The sequence below is a fragment of the Papio anubis genome, chromosome 4 (genome assembly GCF_008728515.1).
Source record: "Papio anubis isolate 15944 chromosome 4, Panubis1.0, whole genome shotgun sequence".
NCBI classification, from domain to species: Eukaryota; Metazoa; Chordata; class Mammalia; order Primates; family Cercopithecidae; genus Papio; species Papio anubis.
Window position 1 is genome coordinate 86,742,412 of NC_044979.1, and position 19,165 is coordinate 86,761,576.

At 39.6% G+C, this 19,165-nt stretch overlaps 1 protein-coding gene across 1 annotated transcript in view; it reads left to right on the top strand.

The window, feature by feature from the left end:
* The first annotated feature begins 2,345 nt into the window (after window positions 1-2,345).
* LRRC72 (leucine rich repeat containing 72) overlaps window positions 2,346-19,165 on the top strand; it is a 50,754-nt gene continuing 33,934 nt past the window's right edge. Inside the window, exons 1-3 of the mRNA XM_021935971.2 lie at window positions 2,346-3,026; window positions 8,415-8,488; window positions 13,571-13,640. Coding sequence (XP_021791663.2) covers window positions 2,937-3,026; window positions 8,415-8,488; window positions 13,571-13,640 — 234 coding nt within the window. The 5' untranslated portion in view covers window positions 2,346-2,936. The remainder of the gene's footprint in view (window positions 3,027-8,414; window positions 8,489-13,570; window positions 13,641-19,165) is intronic.

Here is a 19,165-nt window from a genome sequence, read left to right on the forward strand (position 1 = left end):
TGCTCATTTCACCCAGTAGAAAATGAGTGATAATGATCATTTTACCCAATACATATTTTTCAGTCACTTAGCAAAACAATATCTAGATTGATAACTGGAATTATTCAAGACAAAATTAGAAAGAAGCTTTAAAATTATGTAGCTTTAACGATAGCCATCACATGCATATTTTTTTCTCACATATTTTTCACTGAAAACTTGTTCTTAAAAACCTATTCTATATCAATACGAGAATCTTTTACTCTGTAAACAATACACACTACCTGTCTAGGAGAGTGAATTAAATAACAAATTTTTTGAACTGAACTTCCAACTTTTACTGTTGAAGAAACTGAGGCCCAGAGACATTAAGTGATTTGAAGGTGGCCAACAAGTAGTTAATGTTAGAGCTGAGACGAAATCCCACATGCCCTGACTTGGAGCAGAGGGTTCTTTCTTCTTATCCAAATCCATATACATGATATGATGGAGCTTTCAAACTGGGGTATGCATACCCCTGCGGGCAATGGCAGCAAGCCAGGGAGGTAAAGCCACAGGATCAACACAGGGTGTCTTGCTTCAATGTAAATATTACACAAAGATTTGAGGCGAGTTAGGGGAACTGCTTTATTTTTATATTAAAACAAGATTGATTGTAAAGAAGAATGCATATTTTACATGAATTTTAAAAATTTCAGGCTAGATTCCTCAGGCTATAATCCCACTCCATGGAGGTAAAAGTTCTCTCTATTCACTCTGCTGGGAATAATTCTTTTGTAAAAATTTCATCTCACCAAAGTGAGAATGTCTGGGAAGGAGCTTTTATCCAAAAAGTGCCTTCATTAACCTCCATCCTTGACCTTCCATAATTAAATTTGCTTTATTTTAGCCTTCATCATCAGTTAATTTCTTCTTTAAGAAGGAACACATTAAAATCTTATAATAAGTGAGTCTTGAGTTCCTTTCCTAAGAATAGGGTTGTTGTTTTTTTTAATTACCTTTTTAATATGAGGTAAAACGCTGAAAAAATAAAGAATAAAAATTTTAGATGTGATTTTAGTAGAAATTAACTGGCGACTAGTTTACATCTGCAAGATGCTCCTTAAAACTATTTTGCATATGGTTATTAAGTCACATTTGTGTAATGTAGAAAACTGAACAAGTATTGTTCATTTCCTTTTTTTCTTGTAGCACATTCATGAATAATATCTGCAATGCTATAACACACATCAACAGCAAAAATGAGCCAACGAATTATTATATATGCCTCCTCAGTGGACCATTTCTCTCATTTGAGTTTTATTTCTAGGATAGAAACTACTTAAACAATAGTTCTTAGATGATTAATCCCTCCACAATAACTTGGAGAGCTTTTACCCCCACCTCAGCCCCAAATACATATTAGAACTACTGAAACAATGTGTACTTGATTTCCCCACTGAGACATTTTTTAATGTTTCATTTCAACACCAGCATTTTTTTTAACGCAAGTAGCTTGACCCATTTCAGAAAGCTACATTTGATTCCTAGATTTCAGGTTCAAATTGGGAGCCAAGAAACCAATTCATTTAATCCAGTCAACATTAATGAAGCGCAGTATGTTAGGCTCTGGCAGAAGAGAGAGATGTCTTAAACAGGATCCTGCCTCCAAAGTTACCCAAGCTAGAGGGAACAAGGCTCATATAAATAAAATCACAAGATAATCTATGCTAGAGGTTCCAATACAGTTACAGGAGACAGCAATTTCAAAAAACAAAAACAAAAAACGAGGTTGAAAAGATTGGCCAAATAGTGGCTCAATTTATCCATTTCCTGTCAGAGAAAAGATTTCTCAGCTACTGAAACAATATGCACTTGTTCTTAGCCAATAAAGTCAGTAGAGAGTTCCTTCCATTTTTCTGTGCACCTGGACTCTTCCGGAGCCTTAATACTACCACCCCCATCTTCATCCCAGGTCTGGGTCTATGGTGAGGCAATTAAGGCAGTGGCCTTGGATCTGGATGTAAGAAGCACCATAAAACCAAAAATTCAGCATTCAAAGTAAATTTTTTTTTTTTTTTTTTTTTGAGACAGAGTGTCCCTCTGTCACCCAGGCTGGAGTGCAATGGTCTGATCTTGTCTCACTGCAACCTCTGCCTCCCAGGTTCAAACTATTCTCCTGCTTCAGCCTCCCAAGTAGCTGGGATTACAGGCGCATGCCACCATGCCCGGTTAACTTTTGTATTTTTTTAAAATGGAGACAGGGTTTCTCCATGTTGGCCAGGCTGGTCTGGAACTCCTGACCTCAGGCAATCCACCTGCTTCAGCCTCCCAAAACACTGGGATTACAGGCGTGAGCCACCGTGCCCGGCCTCAAAATAAATATCTTAATGCAATATTTAAAAAAAGAAAAATCAAAATGTATGCAAATAACATGCATAATGAACAAAATGTCAAGCTTTTAAATAGAGACACGATCAGTAGTACTGGCTTTTTTCCTTTTGCGTCAAGATCCACAGTGACTCTGCAGGGCACCTCGTCACGCCCACCCTGTACATGAGGCCAGTGGTCCACACACACGTCTAATTTTCAGAAACCTAAATTTCCTGATATTCAAATCTCGAATCAAAGTGATGATTACTGGGTGACTGCTTTTGAGGCGCTCTGACCTCCTCCTGGTCCCGGACATAGCTGACCCCCTCTCTCCGGCATCTACCACACGCATCACCACGAGCAGGGATAACACGCGTGTGTCCGAGGCGCAAGCGTGGGTGTTGCAGAATCACACGCGCAAACGTCACAGAAGTCAGCGTTTGGCTTCAAATATTTCCCAGTGTGGACTGGCTTTTAGTCAACGGGAATGCGGTTAACTGTTGGTAACAGAACAATGAGCTGCGCGCCAAGCCAAGTCTCTCTTCGGTGCCACCCGCGGGCGAGGCCGGATTAATCACCGCTGTGCCGGCGGCCCGTGTGTCCTGATGTCCTGGGACCCGAACCCTGTTCCCCGTGCCTTGCGATGCTGGAGCCTACGGAGGGCGTCCGAAACTGCCCTACAGAGCAGTCGCCGGGTAAGCGGCACCTGCCTTCTCAAGCCATCAGCCCCTCTGCCCTCTGCCTGAGGACTCCAGGCAGATACTGACTTTGGAAGGAAATTTCCGTATCCTGAAGATGGAGATAGGTCAGATTTCAAATTAATTGGTCAACATAAAAGGAGAACAAGGAGTCCAGCACAAAATTGGGATGTGAACAGCGTTGAGCGGTGGCGAAGCCCCCTCAGCAACTCTGCCTGGGCTAGAGGTCCCTAATCTCCTGGGTGGGGTTTGAGGACTTTCCGATCCACACTAATAGACTTACACTGACCTTTTACCACTCAGCATCTGCTGCGTATATAATTATGGTGGTTTGTAGATTAAGTGAAACGGAGATTAAGTAAATTTTGCAGTCTTGATTCTCCAACAGGGGGGTGTGGGTGTGGGTGTGGGTGTGTATCCCTAATATATTGTTCCCGGCAAGTGCAAATCGACACCTTGAAGAGGACACGTTATTCGATGATCCCTACAAGCAGAGTCCAGAGCAGTTAAAATAATGATTAAAAGAATATTTGGATATTTGGGTGGGGAAAAAGAATCTCAGAATTGTGCCAGGTGAGACCTAGCAAGGCTTTCTGGAGTTCTCTGACTCATTTGCAAAGACGGGGGCTGCTGTGATTAAAGGAGGCTGAGAGTTCTGTGTTGAATTGAAAGCTCTTCACACTAAGTCCTAACTTGTGCCTGCGTGTTGCATGGAGGTACAAGAATTTATCATCAGAGAGGACATTTTCTTCTATAGGTTTTAATACTGACCTTATTCTTCTAGGATTTAATAATCCTACCATTTTCAAACATTTTTTCCCTTTGATTCTAGATCTTCAGGCATTGGGCAGTGGAGGAAGCAGCTGCTGTTCTCCCCGTGCTAGAACTGTTCACATCCCAATTTTGTGATGGCCTCTTTTTATTTTCCTTTTAGGCTGACCAATTAATTTGAAATCTAACTTTTCGCCCTCTTCAAGCTACTGAAATCCAGGCCTCTAAATTCAGTACCTTTTCTGAGTGACATCCTCCACCAGCCAAAACAATGCTGCACATTGAAATTCTACCTTCTGCAAATGCCCCTCTGCCTCCCACTGTCCTTTTGTTTTTTTACCTCACTTGACAACGATCCTCCTCTGTCTCCTTTCCAACATGTTTCCCTCTCCTTTCTTTCCATGAAAGGAAAGACACTTCATCGTGATCTTCCTTGGATCCCACTCTCCTCAGGTTAACTGACTCATCAGATCAGCACAGCTGCCCTGATGAGATCTCTGATGAGTTCCACATTTACCCTTGCAGCTTTCTGGTGGGTGCCTTGACCAGTATGTTCCACCATGGCCTCAATTTCAGCATTTCTCAGCTGCATCTGTCTTCCCTCCCAGTCACCTTTCTCATCAAGTCATCACATCATCATCATCATCACCTGTCACTTCCCTCGTGCTAATTCTCTGCCTCCTTTTACTTGCCAGTTCCCATTCATTCTCCCTAAACACGCCCCATGTCATATCTGTTCACTGCCCATTCACACTTGCCCCCACCCTAGGGCAGGCTCCTTAGCTGGCGGACTTTGTTTCCCAGAGGTAGCCTTGCTTCCTGTCTGCAGTTCTCACTGCACCCCAGGCCCCCATACACATCACTGCTAGAGTCATCTTCCCGAAGCCTAGCTTTGTCACATGTTTTTTCTAGTTCAAAAATCCAGTAATATCTTCCTATTGCCCCAGAAATGAGCACAATGCTGAATCACCCAATAGTTCTGTGCCTTCAGGGTACCAACAAAGCAAGGGCACCAACGGAGAAGGAGGAAAAGTGTTTGTGACATAATTTGATACTGGATATTGTGTAAAAGCATTGACATTGTTATCCTTAATTAGACTTTCTTACATGAATTTTACCATACAGTTACTTAGAATATATATTTCATATATATGTACATATATATGTGTTTATATATCATATAAAATTAAATGATGTTCAGTTAGAGTTCTCAAGGCCTGAAGAAGTTTTCTCTGGGCACTGATTAAGTACACAGTTCTGAGCCTAAATTTCAAAGTTGGCATAAATAATATGACCCCAACCCACCTTTCTTATTTCTCAAAATTGCCTTCCACATGCCTTTTACTTCAGCCAAAGGCTGTACAGCCCCACATACCTTATACATTCTTCTGCTTCTTCTGTTTTGTGTGCCTACTCTCCTCTTCCACCAACATCCCGTTTCTAATTTCGCCTCACTTCTCAAGGCCCAGCCTGACTGTTAGTTGTGCCCTGAAATCTTCCAACGTGCCCGGGCTAACAGTACAGGCATACTTCATTTCTACTGTGCTTCACTATATTGTGCTTTGCAGATACTGGTTTTTTTTTTTTTTTTTTTGAATGTTACTATCGTATTTGCTTAAGGGACCACGAACTGTGCCCCTGTAAGATGGCAAACTTAATTGAATTCCTTTAGATGAGGGCATATGGTACTAGTGAGGCTGTGTGTTAACTGCGAACTGGAATTGTTCCACCATGGATTCACTGAAATGTGAATTGGCACATTTTCATGTTTCTTGGTACTTTGATATTAATATTTTGTACCAGATTCATGTAAAATTATTGATTGGAAAGAAACATGCTGTGACAAAAACTTGTGTAAATAAATAACTATGATAATGATTTCCATATTATGCTGATACATTCAATTTCCCTTTCACCTCATATTTTTTGAAATTTGATTTAAATTTTTAAATATTCATTCTATGGCTACAATTTTCAAAATGTGCATTACTTTCTGATTATCAAATTAATATATGCTTATTGTAAAATACTAACACATCACTAAAAATAAACATTGCCTAGAAAGTGAAAGTCCCTCATGATCTCAAGTGATGACTTTTGCTAGTCATTTGAAGTGTGTGCATTTTGTATTCATATAAATATGACTTTTAACAAAAATATTGTTACACATATTATACTGCCAATTACTTTTTATTTATAAATATATTTTAGATATCTTTAGATGTCTAGATATCTATTTGTATCAGTTAGAGTTCTCCAGAGAAACAAAATAATAGGATATATAGAGATATATAGAAAGAGACTTCTTATGAGGAATTGGCTCACTTGATTATGGAGACTGAGAAGTCCCACAATCTGCTGTCTGCAATCTGGAGCCCAGGAGACAGCCAGTAATGTAGTTTAGTCCAAGCCCAGAGACCTGAGAACTAGGAATACTGATGTCTGAAGGCAGAAGATGGATGTCCTAACTCCAGAAGAAAGCATGAATTCACATTCCTCTGCTTTTCTGTTCTATTGGGGCCCTCACTGGATTGGATGATATCCACCCCCGTTGGCGAGGGTGATCTTCTTTACTCAGTCCACTAATAGTAATGATAATCTCTTCCAAAAACATCCTCAGAAACACCCCCATAAATAATGTTTTACCAGCTATGTGGGCATCTCATAGTACCGTCAAATTTATATATAAAATTAGCCATCAGACCACCTCTCTATATTTGGAAACTACTTCACAGTATTCCATTGTGATGTCACATGTCAATTTAACCTGCATTCCAGTTAATGGGGACTATTTCACAACCACAGAAAATGTATGCTGAAATAAGCAGTGATAATCACATTTGTCTGGGTGTATGCACCTGTGTGTTTCTGAGTCCTGGAGATAGAATGGCCGCATCAATTTAAAAGCACATTTATAATTTTAATAGATGGCTGCCAAGTTTTAATTCTTCTTTGACTGGGCTATACCACCCCAAACACTATGCGAAGATGTGACTGACTGTACATAGTAGAGGCTGATAGTTGACATCTTTAAGTTAAAATACCCAGATGAGGGCCGGGTGTGGTGGCTCACGCCTGTAATCCGAGCACTTTGGGAGACTGGAGCAGGCAGATTGCCTGAACTCAGGAGTTCGAGACCAACCTGGCCAACATGGTGAAACCCCATCTCTACAAAAAATTAGCTGGGCGTGGCGGCATGCACCTGTAGTCCCAGCTACTTGGGAGGCTGAGGCAGGAGAACTGCTTGAACCTGGGAGGCAGAGGTTGCAGTGAACCGAAATCATGCCACTGCACTCCAGCCTGGACAACAGAGCAAGATTCTCTCAAAAAACAAAACAAAACAAAACAAAACCAGATGAGAATGTCTAAACCTGATCCAATGGGTTTTTCCAAGCCCCAGGCTCGGCTTGTGTAACTGGATAACAAAGCACCCTGATGGCAATGCCTAACCCTGAGCCTATGAATGCTCCAAGTCCCTAGATTCAGCTTGCTTAACAAGGTGTCAAGGGAAGTTCGGGACTATACATTTGCAGCTGCTGTCCATCACTAGGATACCTACCTTCCTCATTTCTTTAAATACGTTCATTGCACTAAATATAACTCCTATTGAAGTCCTCTACCAAATAGCAAAACTACTGTCAAAATTTCATATATCACCCAGAAAGATTTATAAGTCAGTTATAACCTCACCATTCATAACAAATCCCAGCTAAAATTCAGTGATTGTTTTGACTCTGATAATTACAATGTTTGTCAGATTCCAGGACTGCAATAATTATACTTTTCACTTTTGTCATGTCTTGTTAGCTCTACTTTTTCATGGCAAATTACAGACAGACTTTACTTTTTTCATCTTATTTTAGGTCATGTGGCCTATTAACGTTATTTTAAAATTTAGCAAAGGACTTTAAAAGAAAAAAGCAAAGCATTTAAACAGCTGTTGCTAAAGTTTTATTTTTAAAACAGAGCTATGGGAATAAAAGTTGCTTCTCCACCAAAAATTCTCACAGTATGAGTATGTTAGCAACTCATGAAAAATGAAGTCACTGTTGCTTGCCAAGCAAGGGAAAATATATTTATTCATTTGTTCAGAGAAAAATGACATGTATTCATTCATTTCACATTTTTTGAGAACTTACTGGGTGCCAAGCATAATGTGATAGGCACAAAAAGAATGTCCTATAATAACATACATTTTATCCTACTCTTTCCACCTCCAACCCTATACTGGGCGAATTCTCTGTAGGAAACCTATCAAATACTAATTCTTCATGTTCAAAGAAACATTTAAGAATAGTTCTTTAAAGACCAAATTACCTTGCCTCATAGAGAATAAAAACTTGCTTTTGGTGTATATGTACACATGCATATTTTTTTCTCTCTGATTAAAAATTATTTAAACATCTGTGCCTAGGATTAAGGATAATGAAATTCAACCACAAAAATGAGTAAATAATATATAATTGTAGTGTTGGAATTTATCAGTTTAGAATGGTTATCTCCATATTCACCTTTCTTTTGATATTCTTGTAGACATTATTGTTATTGACTGCAAATGCCTCAGCATTTTTGTTCACTGGAATGTAGTTTGACAGATTAATTATATGTTATCAGGCAGTTGAAGATCAACTAAAGATACGTGGCCACAAGAGGGATGCTGATGTCTTCGAGCTGTTCCTTTCTAAAAAGTAAGTGTACTTAACATAAAAAAATGAAAGAGTATCATGTTATCATGATCATGTTAAAATGTTTCACAGATTCAAATGTTCTTTTCCATTTTTGCCCCTCAAGGACTGGGTAGGCAACCACACTCCAATTATTTTGCCACTTCCTGGAGTCCACAGTTTTCCACTGGAGAGACAAAATACTGAAACTGATTAAAAAAAAAAAAAAGATTATGGAGACAGGCTGTTTGAATCCCAGCTCTGTCTCTTCCAGCTGGGTGATCTTGGGTATGTCGTACAACCTCCCTATTAGGATTGTCAGATTTAACAAATAAGTATATAGGACATCCGGTTGAATTTGAATTTCATAGAAACAATGAATATAATTTTAGTTAGTGTAAGTATGTCCCACACAGTAGTTGGAAAATTCATTGTTTCCCTGAAATTCAAATGTAGCCCGATATCCTATATTTTATCTGGCAACGATATTCCCTGGGTATAATTATACTACCTCATTCTCAGGGTTGTTGTGAAGCTTAGGTGAGTTACTAAAAGTTAGTCAAAGTTACTGGCACACAGTAAGCACTCAATGAGCATTAGTATGGTTAATATTATTACTATTATTGGGAATCATTATACCACATACTACGATAATGACCCCCATTGTACTACAACCTCTACCTATCCCCATACAAATTTTACTGGTAAGTAGAAAAATCCCTCTCACATATCAATAGCCCACTTTGATTCCACTCGAACTCCTCAAGGGGGCAGACAACAAATTGCGTTTTTCTATGGAGTAGAATGAGATAGAACACAGGTATGAGAGGAAGAGGGAGTTATAAATAAAATTAGACTCTGATACTGCAGTTCTCACTGGCCAATAAGTGACACTGAAGTTTGCATTTTAAGCACAGTGACCCTATTCCTATATTGTGTCCCCCTTACTTTGTGCTTTTTAATGCCTCTGAATTCTGTGTATTATTTTTAAATAGGCTTCCAGTAAAGAAAATGCTTTAGTTTATCAACAAATTTAATCACTTTTATTTCTAGCAATTTGGAGAAATCCTTTATTATTATATATATTTTATCATAAATAAATATTTATGTTTATCAGTACAGAGAAAAGTGTTTATCTTTGTAAGGACTCTGAATCTCTTGGTAGTAAAGGAATACACTCATGAAAAGTTTGAAATATTTAAAAATACATTTAGTATGGAACACGTATGGTAGAGCATTCTGATACATTTGAGGTCATACTTTGAGCCACTCGATATAGGTCAGTTAGTTTTAAAATAACAATAAATACTTCATGTGGTCAAAAGATTGCATCTTTCATGATTTTGACAATTGTATACTATTGATCACTAAGGTAAGAAGATAATAAGAGTAGCTTTAAAATACTAGAAAATTTGAGATATTGATCACCTGACAGTAGGTAATTAATGGTCTGCTTATGAGAAGGAAAACACCTTTTACATTTTGAGGATACTAAGTTACCATTTCATCCAGCCGTGGACAAAAACTATTTCCCAGTCCAGATGCCAATACACTGGTATACTGAGTTATCTATTTGCCTAAGTTTCTGTTGACTCTGGGAAATGGAAAGCATCTTATTGACGTGTTCTTGAGTGATCATGGAGAACATACATTGTAACAGGATGTTGACAAGTATTGTCAGCATGAGTCATAGCCATCATTAGTAGAATTACCTCTCATTTATCCTTTGACTGGCCTCACCTTATAATGTAACAGCTTGTTATTGATTTCGGACAGGTTTATGTACAGAATAAACCCTTCTGACATGAAATAGTTAGAGTACCCTTGAAAAGTGAATTTATATGATATTAGATGTGGGCTTCTAAAATTTTTTTAAAATTAAATTTTAAAAAAGAAAAATGAAACATAAATTTATTATATTACCTAATCAATGAAAATTCAACATTGATATTACTGTTACAAAAAAATGAATGACAGTAACTTGACACAGTTAATACTTTAAAGTTTTAGTGTATTAAAACAACTTTCACACCACTGCACTCCAGCCTGGGAGACAGAGTGAGACTCAGTCTCAAAAAATAAAATAAAATAAATAGAATAGAGTAAAATAAAATAAAATAAAATAAAATAACTTTTATGGGAAATCCTCTGAGTGGGGCATGAGATACTCTAATGTAGCCATGTAATGATTTCTTTATTATTTATCGTAGGAACAGATGAAGTTAACATACTCTCACTATCACCCAATGCAATAGTTACGGTGCCCCAAGGTCCAAGTACTCTTTCCCTGAAATAAGCTACATATCTACAGTGAGAGAGGAGAATGTATTATTATTTGTACAAATTTCCTACTAAAAGTTGCTTTGAGGCCAGACGCGGTGGCTTACACCTGTAATCCCAACACTTTGAGAGGCTGAGACAGGTGGATCACATGAGCCCAGGAGTTTGAGACCAGCCTGGCCAACATGTGAAATCCTGTCTCTACAAAAAATTAGCTAGGCATGGTGGTTTACACCTGTGGTCCCAGCTACTCAGGAGGCTGAGGTAGGAGGATCTGATGAACCTAGGAGGTGGAGGTTGCGGTGAGCCAAGATGGAGCCACTGTACTCCAGCCTGGGCAACAGAGCCAAACCCTTTCTAAAAAAGAAAAATAAAAGTTGTTTTGGAAGAATCTGAAATATTTTGTTGTGCCAGGGAAGTGCTCAAAAACTAATGGTACATATCAAAGAGACACACGATTTTGCTTGAAATGTCTTTTATAAGGGAGAATTTGATCATTGTTTTAAGTGATAAAGGATTAAGAAAAAAAACTTGAAAATTCAGGGAAGATGGGGAGGAGAATGAATGAGATAGAAGAGGAGGGAACAGATGTTCATTACATAAGAATAGCAGCTAATAATGTAAAAAGAATAAGAACATTAGGAAAATCATTTTATAATCCTAAATCTATTGGCTCAGATAAGGATCATCAATTGAAGCTAAAGCGATTGAGTAAAAGTTGTCAGGGAGCAAGATATACACATGATCTCAGATATTTGCCTCATGTATGACTTTCCAATTATAAAATTTGTACTTTTATAGTGGCGAGAACTGGCAGATACCCTCTTAACCAAATGACTGAATTTAGCTTCATCAAGAGTGGGGCAGACTGACATCATTTGGATCCTTATGTGATTCAGTAATTACTACCCATGTAATTGAGAAGCAGACATGATCTTCCTTGCATTTGATCATTAGGAAACCATCCAAAAAAATCAATAATGTAAGACATTCTACCAGACAGTTATCCTGGACTCTCCAAAAAGCTAATGTTTTTTGGTTGGTTTGTTTGTTTCAGATAGAGTTTTGCTCTTGTCACCCAGGCTGGAGTGCCATGGTACGATCTTGGCTCACTGCAATCTCCATCACCTGGGTTCAAGTGGTTCTCTTGCCTCAGTCTCCCAAGTAACTGGGATTACAAGCATGTGCTACCACCCCCTGGCTAATTTTTGTATTTTTAGTAGAGACGGGGTTGCACCATGTTGACCAGACTGGTCTCAAACTGCTGACCTTAGGTGATCCATCCACCTCAGCTTCCCAAAGTGCTGTGATTACAGGTGTGAGCCACCATGCCCAGCCCAAAAAGCTAATGTTAAGGGAGAAAAAGGAAAGAAGATGATTACCTTTAAAAAGACTCAAAGATTACATCACCCCAAATGCAATGCATGAATGTTAATGGGATACAAGATTTTAAAACACCGAAGGAAATGTAGGAACAACAGGGAAACTTTGAACATGAATGGCATATTAGATTAAATTACTGAATTCCATTTCATCTTCTTAGGTGTGAGGATGGTATCTTGGTTACACAGGACAATGCCCTGATATAGGAGATACACAAGATGAACTACTTAAGCTGAGACACCTGCAATAAGCCTGCAAATTTATTTTCAAATGATTCACCAAGAAAATTATCAACCAATAAATATAAAAATTAGATAGATAGGATAAGCATGTGACAATATGTTAAAAATTATGATGGGTATACAAGTGGTCATTGTACTATTCGTTCATCTTTTCTCAGGTTTGACATTTTTCAATATAAAAAGTTAGTGAAAAAAGGTTTATTTTGTTTAGAAATGTTTGCATGCTTTCAAAATATGTATGTTTTTATAAAAATTAGAAAAATATTATTCCTTCAGCGTCCCAAGGTTAAAAATAATTGTGATAAAATTTTACTGTAAATGAATTAATATCTGTAATAATAGTAAATATTGATATTTTTATGCTTTGAAAAGTACCTGGCACACAATATGTGATCTATAAGAATTTGATAAACAGATAACGATATGTGATCTATAAGCATTTGATAAATAAACAGATATGTATACGTATACATACTTGGGTTCCACAATTTCTGCCCTGAGAAATAAGAGATCCAACTACTCTAGGCCACATCAATCAAATGACCAACTATCTCAGACAGTGCCCTCTCCCAAACCCACAACTGCCCCTTTGATAAGTGAGCTGCCTTAGGAACAAGAACCAAGACCACTTGGATAGGTGGAATCTCATACCATTCAAGAGAAGTGGGTAATATTTTAATCCTATAATTAATAAATAAAGGGAGAATAAAGCACTTCACACAGTGTCTGTCTCTTGGTGTCCTGCAATTTCCATCTGAGTCCAGTCTGGCTAAATACTTCAAGGTTATTGCCCCACAGTAATAACCCACAGACGATATTGAAACAGGACCCAGCTACGTTTCCCACATTTACTTGAAAGTCCAGTATTAGCTTCACTTTTTTCCTTTGTCCTCTCCCCAGTAAAACTTGTTTTGAATTAAGGTTCCAATAAATTCAGTCATAATGAGGTGTAAATTTTTGCTAATGTGGTAAAGTGCTCCCCTTCAAGTATTAGCTTTAACTAGCTGACAAAATCTTAATCCAAATGAATGAAGTTATAATGATGGAATTTCTGAAATAAGCAGGTGAGTTTGCCAACAATTTTGAAAGGACAAAGAGAGAGAGAACCTTCTAGTTACTACAAAGCCATACTAACTGCATGCCCAGTCTTACCTACGTGTGAACTGATTGTTGCTAATGTCCACATTTTTTTTCTTTCCAGGGAACTGACAGAGGTCATTGATCTCTCTAGGTTTAAAAAATTAAAATACTTATGGCTTCATCATAACAAGGTAGTGTTGTATTTTATCTTTCGATTACTAGAATTAAACTACTGTCTTAATTTTATGTTCCTAATAGAACTAATCTTTAAAAGTATTAATATTTTTTGTTAAAATTTAAATTCAGCTAAGAAACCAATATAAAACACATATATCTGGTACATATATGTCTGGTGTGTGTATACATATATGTGTGTGTATATATATATATCTGGTATATGTACACATATACACACACGAGATACATTGAATAAGGACAATCTGTGAGGTGCTATCAAATTGCAATTTTACTTTTGTCTCCCATGTCCTATCAAGTCCACTTAGTGGAAGCTATTCCTACTAAGGCTCCTGAAAGAAAACTCAGGCAGCCCCATAACCTTTTTCATCTCTCTTAAGTAATACAAAATCTTACAGCCCATTGAGTCATAGTCATAGTCTCAGTTCATAAATGAGAATATAATAGCCAACTGTCAATCTTCAATCACAAATGAGATATGCCCCCATCTATATCCAGCTATGGCTGACTGCAGATGGCCACCTGCCTTCTTTATTAACTAGAAAGCCATGGTTGGCTGTTTTCCTTCCTTCTTATCTCCACTTCAGCCTTCTCCAGGTTTGGTATGGAATGGGGTGGTGTACTGGTAGGAAAAAGGCAAGGGAGAAGCAAAGTTCTTTGCTTTGTACCCTGTAGTACTAACAGATGTTCAAAGTTGATCGTTCCGTTTATGGCTTATTCAGAAGTTCCTCTGCTAGGCCTCTCCAACACTGACTCCTCTTCACTGGCCACTCCTGGCTCACCTCATCTTTATCCCAGGGCTACTTACAACTGAGGGTCTTTTGGCCTTGGCAAATCACCCTCATGTGCAGAATCCCTTATACAATGCCCCAGGTCAGCATACCTAGTCCTCAGACTCACATATCATTGTCCTGCAATCAGAAGCCAAGAGGGTTGGTACCTCCCAGTTGCTACCAGATGTGGTTTGGCTCTGTGTCTCCACCCAAATCTCATCTCAAATTGTAATCTCCACATGTTGAAGGAGGGATATGATGGGAGGTGATGGATCATGGGGATGGTTCCCTCCATGCTGTTCTCATGATAGTGAGTCAGTTCTCACAGTATCTGATGGTTTTTAAAGTGGCACTTCCTCCATTGCTCCCTTTCTCACCTGCCACCATGTAAGATGTGCTTTGCTTCCCCTTCTCCTTCTGTCATGATTGTAAGTTTCCTGAGGTCTTCCCAGCCATGTGGAATGGTGAGTCAATTAAACATGTATGTCTTCTATATAAATTACCCAGTCTCAGGTAGTTCTTTATAGCAGTGTGAAAATGGACAAATACAGAGAATTGGCACTGGCAGAGTCGGGTACTGCTATAAAGATAACTTGAATATGTGGAAGCAACTTTGGAACTGAGTAGTAGGCAGAAGTTGGTGGAGCAGTTTGGAAGGGCTCAGAAGAAGACAGGAAGACATGGGAAAGTTTGGAATTTCCTAAAGACTTGTTGAATGGTTTTCACCACAATATTGATAGTGATATGGACAGTGAGGTCCAGGCTGAGGTGATCTCAGATGGAGATGAGGAACTTATTGGAAACTGGAGTAAAGGTAACTCATGCTATGCTTTAGCAAAGAGACTGGTGGCATTTTGCCCCTGCCCTAGAGACCTGTGGAACTTTGAACTTGAAATAAATGATTTAGAGTATCTGGTGGAAGACATTTCTAAGCAGCAACATGTTCAAGATTTAACCTGGCTGATTCTGAAAGCATTCAGTTATATGCATTCACAAAGAGATGATCTGAAACTGAAACTTTTATTTAAAAGGGAAGCAGAACATAAAAGCTTAGAAAATTTGCAGCCTGACCATTAGGTAAGAAAGAAAAACCCATTTTCTGGGGAGAAATTCAAGCCAGTCACAGAAATTTGTATAAGTAACAAGGAGTCAAATGTTAATATCCAAGACAATGGGGAAAATGTCTCTGGGGCATGTCAGAGATCTTCAGGGCATCACAGGCCCGGGGCCCTGCTGCTCTGTGCAGCCCCAGGACTTGATGCCCTGCTTCCCAGCCACTCCAGCTCCAACTGCTAAAAGGGGCCAAGGTATAGATTGAGCTGTTGCTTCAGAGGGTGCAAGCCCCAAGCCTTGGCAATTTCCACATGGTGTTGGGCCTGCAGGTGCACAGAAGACAAGAGTTAAGCTTTGGAAACTACCTAGATTTCAGAGGATAAATGGAAATGCCTGAATGTTTAGGCAGAAGTCTGCTGCAGGGGTGGAGATCTCGTGGAGAACCTCCACTAGGGCAATGCAGAGGGGAAATGTGAGGTTGGAGCCCTCACACAAAGTCCCCACTGGGGCACTGCCTAGTGGAGTTGTGAGAAGAGAGCCATCTTCCTCCAGACCCTAGAATGGTAGCTTCACCAACAGCTTGCACCATGTGCCTGGAAAAGCCACAGGCACTCAATGCCAGGTCATGAAAGCATCTCTGGGATTGTACCCTGAAAGACCACAGGGGCAGAGCTGCCCAAGGCCATAGGAGCCCACCCTTTGCATCAGCATGCCCTGGATGTGAGACACGGAGTCAAAAGAGATGTTGGAGTTTTAAGATTTAATGACTGACTGCCCCACCTGGTTTCAGAATTGCATGAGGCCTGTGGCCCCTTTGTTTTCGCCAAATTCTCTCCTTTGGAATGAGAACATTTACCAATGGCTGTACCTCCACTGTATCTTGGAAATAGCTAAATTGCTTTTCATTTTACAGGTTCATAGGTGGAAGGGATTAGCCTTGTCTCAGATGAGACTTTGGACTTGGACTTTTGGGTGAATGCTGAAATGAGTTAAGACTTTGAGCTGGGCGCGGTGGCTCAAGCCTGTAATCCCAGCACTTTGGGAGGCTGAGACGGGGGGATCACGAGGTCAGGAGATCGAGACCATCCTGGCTAACACGGTGAAACCCCGTCTCTAATAAAAAAGACAAAAAAATAGCCGGGCGAGGTGGCGGACGCCTGTAGTCCCAGCTACTTGGGAGGCTGAGGCAGGAGAATGGCGTGAACCCAGGAGGCAGAGCTTGCAGTGAGCTGAGATCCGGCCACTGCACTCCAGCCTGGGCGACAGAGCGAGACTCCGTCTCAAAAAAAAAAAAAAAAAAAAAAAAAAAGACTTTGGTGGACTGTTGGGAAGGCGTGATTATGTTTTGAAATGTGAGAAAGACATGAGATTTGGGAGGGGACAGAGGCAAAATGATATGGTTTGGCTCTGTGTCTCCACCTGAGTCTCATCTCATATTGTAATCCCCATGTGTCAGGGGAGGGACCTGGTGGGAAGTGATTGGATCATGGAGGCACTTTCCCTCATGCTGTTCACATGATAGTGAATGAATTTCTCATGAGATCTGATGGTTTTTAAAGTGGCACTTCCTCCTTCATGCTCTTTCTCTCCTACCACCATGTAAGAGGTGCCTTGCTTCGCCTTATACCATGACTGTAAGTTTCCTGAGGACTTCCCAGCCATGTGGAACTGTGAGTCAATTAAACCTCTTTTCTTTATAAATGATCCAGTCTTGGGTAGTTCTTTATAGCAGTGTGAAAATGGACTAATACACTATCCAAGCTGATTTAACTTCCTCAGGAAGTGTCAGGCACCAGGCCACCATGCCCCCAAATGAGGGAATATGTCTCAAGATCACCAAGTGTGGCTGTTGAAGCTTCTCTTAAAGGCCAGGGCTAAGGAGGCAGTGCTCTCCCACCCCTCCCTCACAGTGAGAGCCTGAGTGTTGGACTCAAAACTTTTTCCAAGCAAAAGAGCAAGACTGAACTAAAATTCAAACCCAGACAATCATTACAGTAAGCTAGTGCAACTTTCAAAAATTCATCTTCCGACAGCTTGTATTTGTTCATTATACAGTATATTGATAATCCAATCTTAGCATTTTGAATGTAGACTTTCAAACACTAACTGAAAAAAGAAATAGAGTGTTTAGTAGTCATCTGCCTGTCAAGTAGTACGTCCAGATCTCAGCACTGATATAAACAGCCATGTTTATAAAAATATTTCAATATTTTATTTCATTCTTAGTCTTTTTAAACATCAACTAAGTAGAAAATGGAAAATGAAAGTGATTTGGTCTTAACTATAAGCATAAATCTCATAAGCTTGAAATAATTTCTAGGAGAACAAACACAAATATCTTCAAGACCCAGGCAGCTAACAGCTGGAAAGTGCACACACTACTTTAGGGCATAAACATTCAAAACGCTTTTAAAAAACATACTGCTGGCCATGTGTGGTGGCTCATGCCTGTAATCCCAGCACTTTAGGAGGATGAGGTGGGTGGATCACGAGGTCAGGAGTTCAAGACCAGCCTGGCCAACATAGTGAAACCCCGTCTCTACTAAAAATACAAAAATTAGCTGGATGTGGTGGCAGGCACCTCTAATCCCAGCTACGCGCGAGGCTGAAGAAGAAAATTGCTTGAACTCGGGAGGCGGAGGTTGCAGTGAGCCGAGATTGTGCCACTGCCTTCCAGACTGGGTGACAGAGTGAGACTCCGTCTCAAACACACACACACACACACACACACACACACACACACACACAGAGCCAAAACTTATCCTCAGTCACAATGTGCGACTTCCATCAGAAAAAGATGAAAATCATCAGGCATGGCAAAAGTGACTAATCTTTGTTTTTAGTGTGTGTTCCTGTGGTGTTCAATGGTGTCCAGTTTGGAGGGAAAGAACATGTACAAATGTCTAGAAGGGAGAGGTACAATTAGGGATTTTATAATTGTTTTGGAATATTTCTGGGAATGGATACCATCTGACTTCCAACTACTCATTGAATATTCACAAAATGGACTTGCAGATACATCTGCGCTTAGAAAGGGATTGCATGCGCCGTCAACTGGTTTACTTTCTTTTGTTTTGAAGGGGTGGGGCAGGAAAGAATACAACAAAAGGCTGAATTTTTTTCTTGTGCTGGATTATTTATATGCAACAAACTATATTATTTCTGTGAACCCCAAATATCTGAGACAGGTCTCAATCAATTTAGAAAGTTTATTTTGCCAGGGTTAAGGACATGTGCCCATGACAAAGCCTCAGGTGGTCCTGACAACATGGGCCCAAGGTGGTCCAGGCACAGCTTGGTTTATGCATTTTAGGGAGAGTAGACATCAATCAATTTTCCACCTGTGACCTGAAGAGGGCTTCCAGGTCATGGGTAGATAAAAGACAAATGGCTGTGTTCTTTTGAGTTCCTGATAAGCCTTTCCAAGGGAAGCAATCAGATATGCATCTATCTCAGTGAGCAGAGGAAGGACTTTGAGTTCTGTGTCCTTTGTCCCCAAAGAATTTCCTTGTGGACAAATTGTGAGAGAGCTGTGTAGCTTTTTTTTAAATCTTAGTAGCTATCTTCTTTAGGAATAGAATGGGAGGGAGGTTTGACCTAAGTAATTCCTAGTTTGATTTTTCCCTTTGGTTTAGTGCTATTGGGATCCTGAGATTTATTTTCATTTCACATTTCTAAAATCACTATCACTTAAT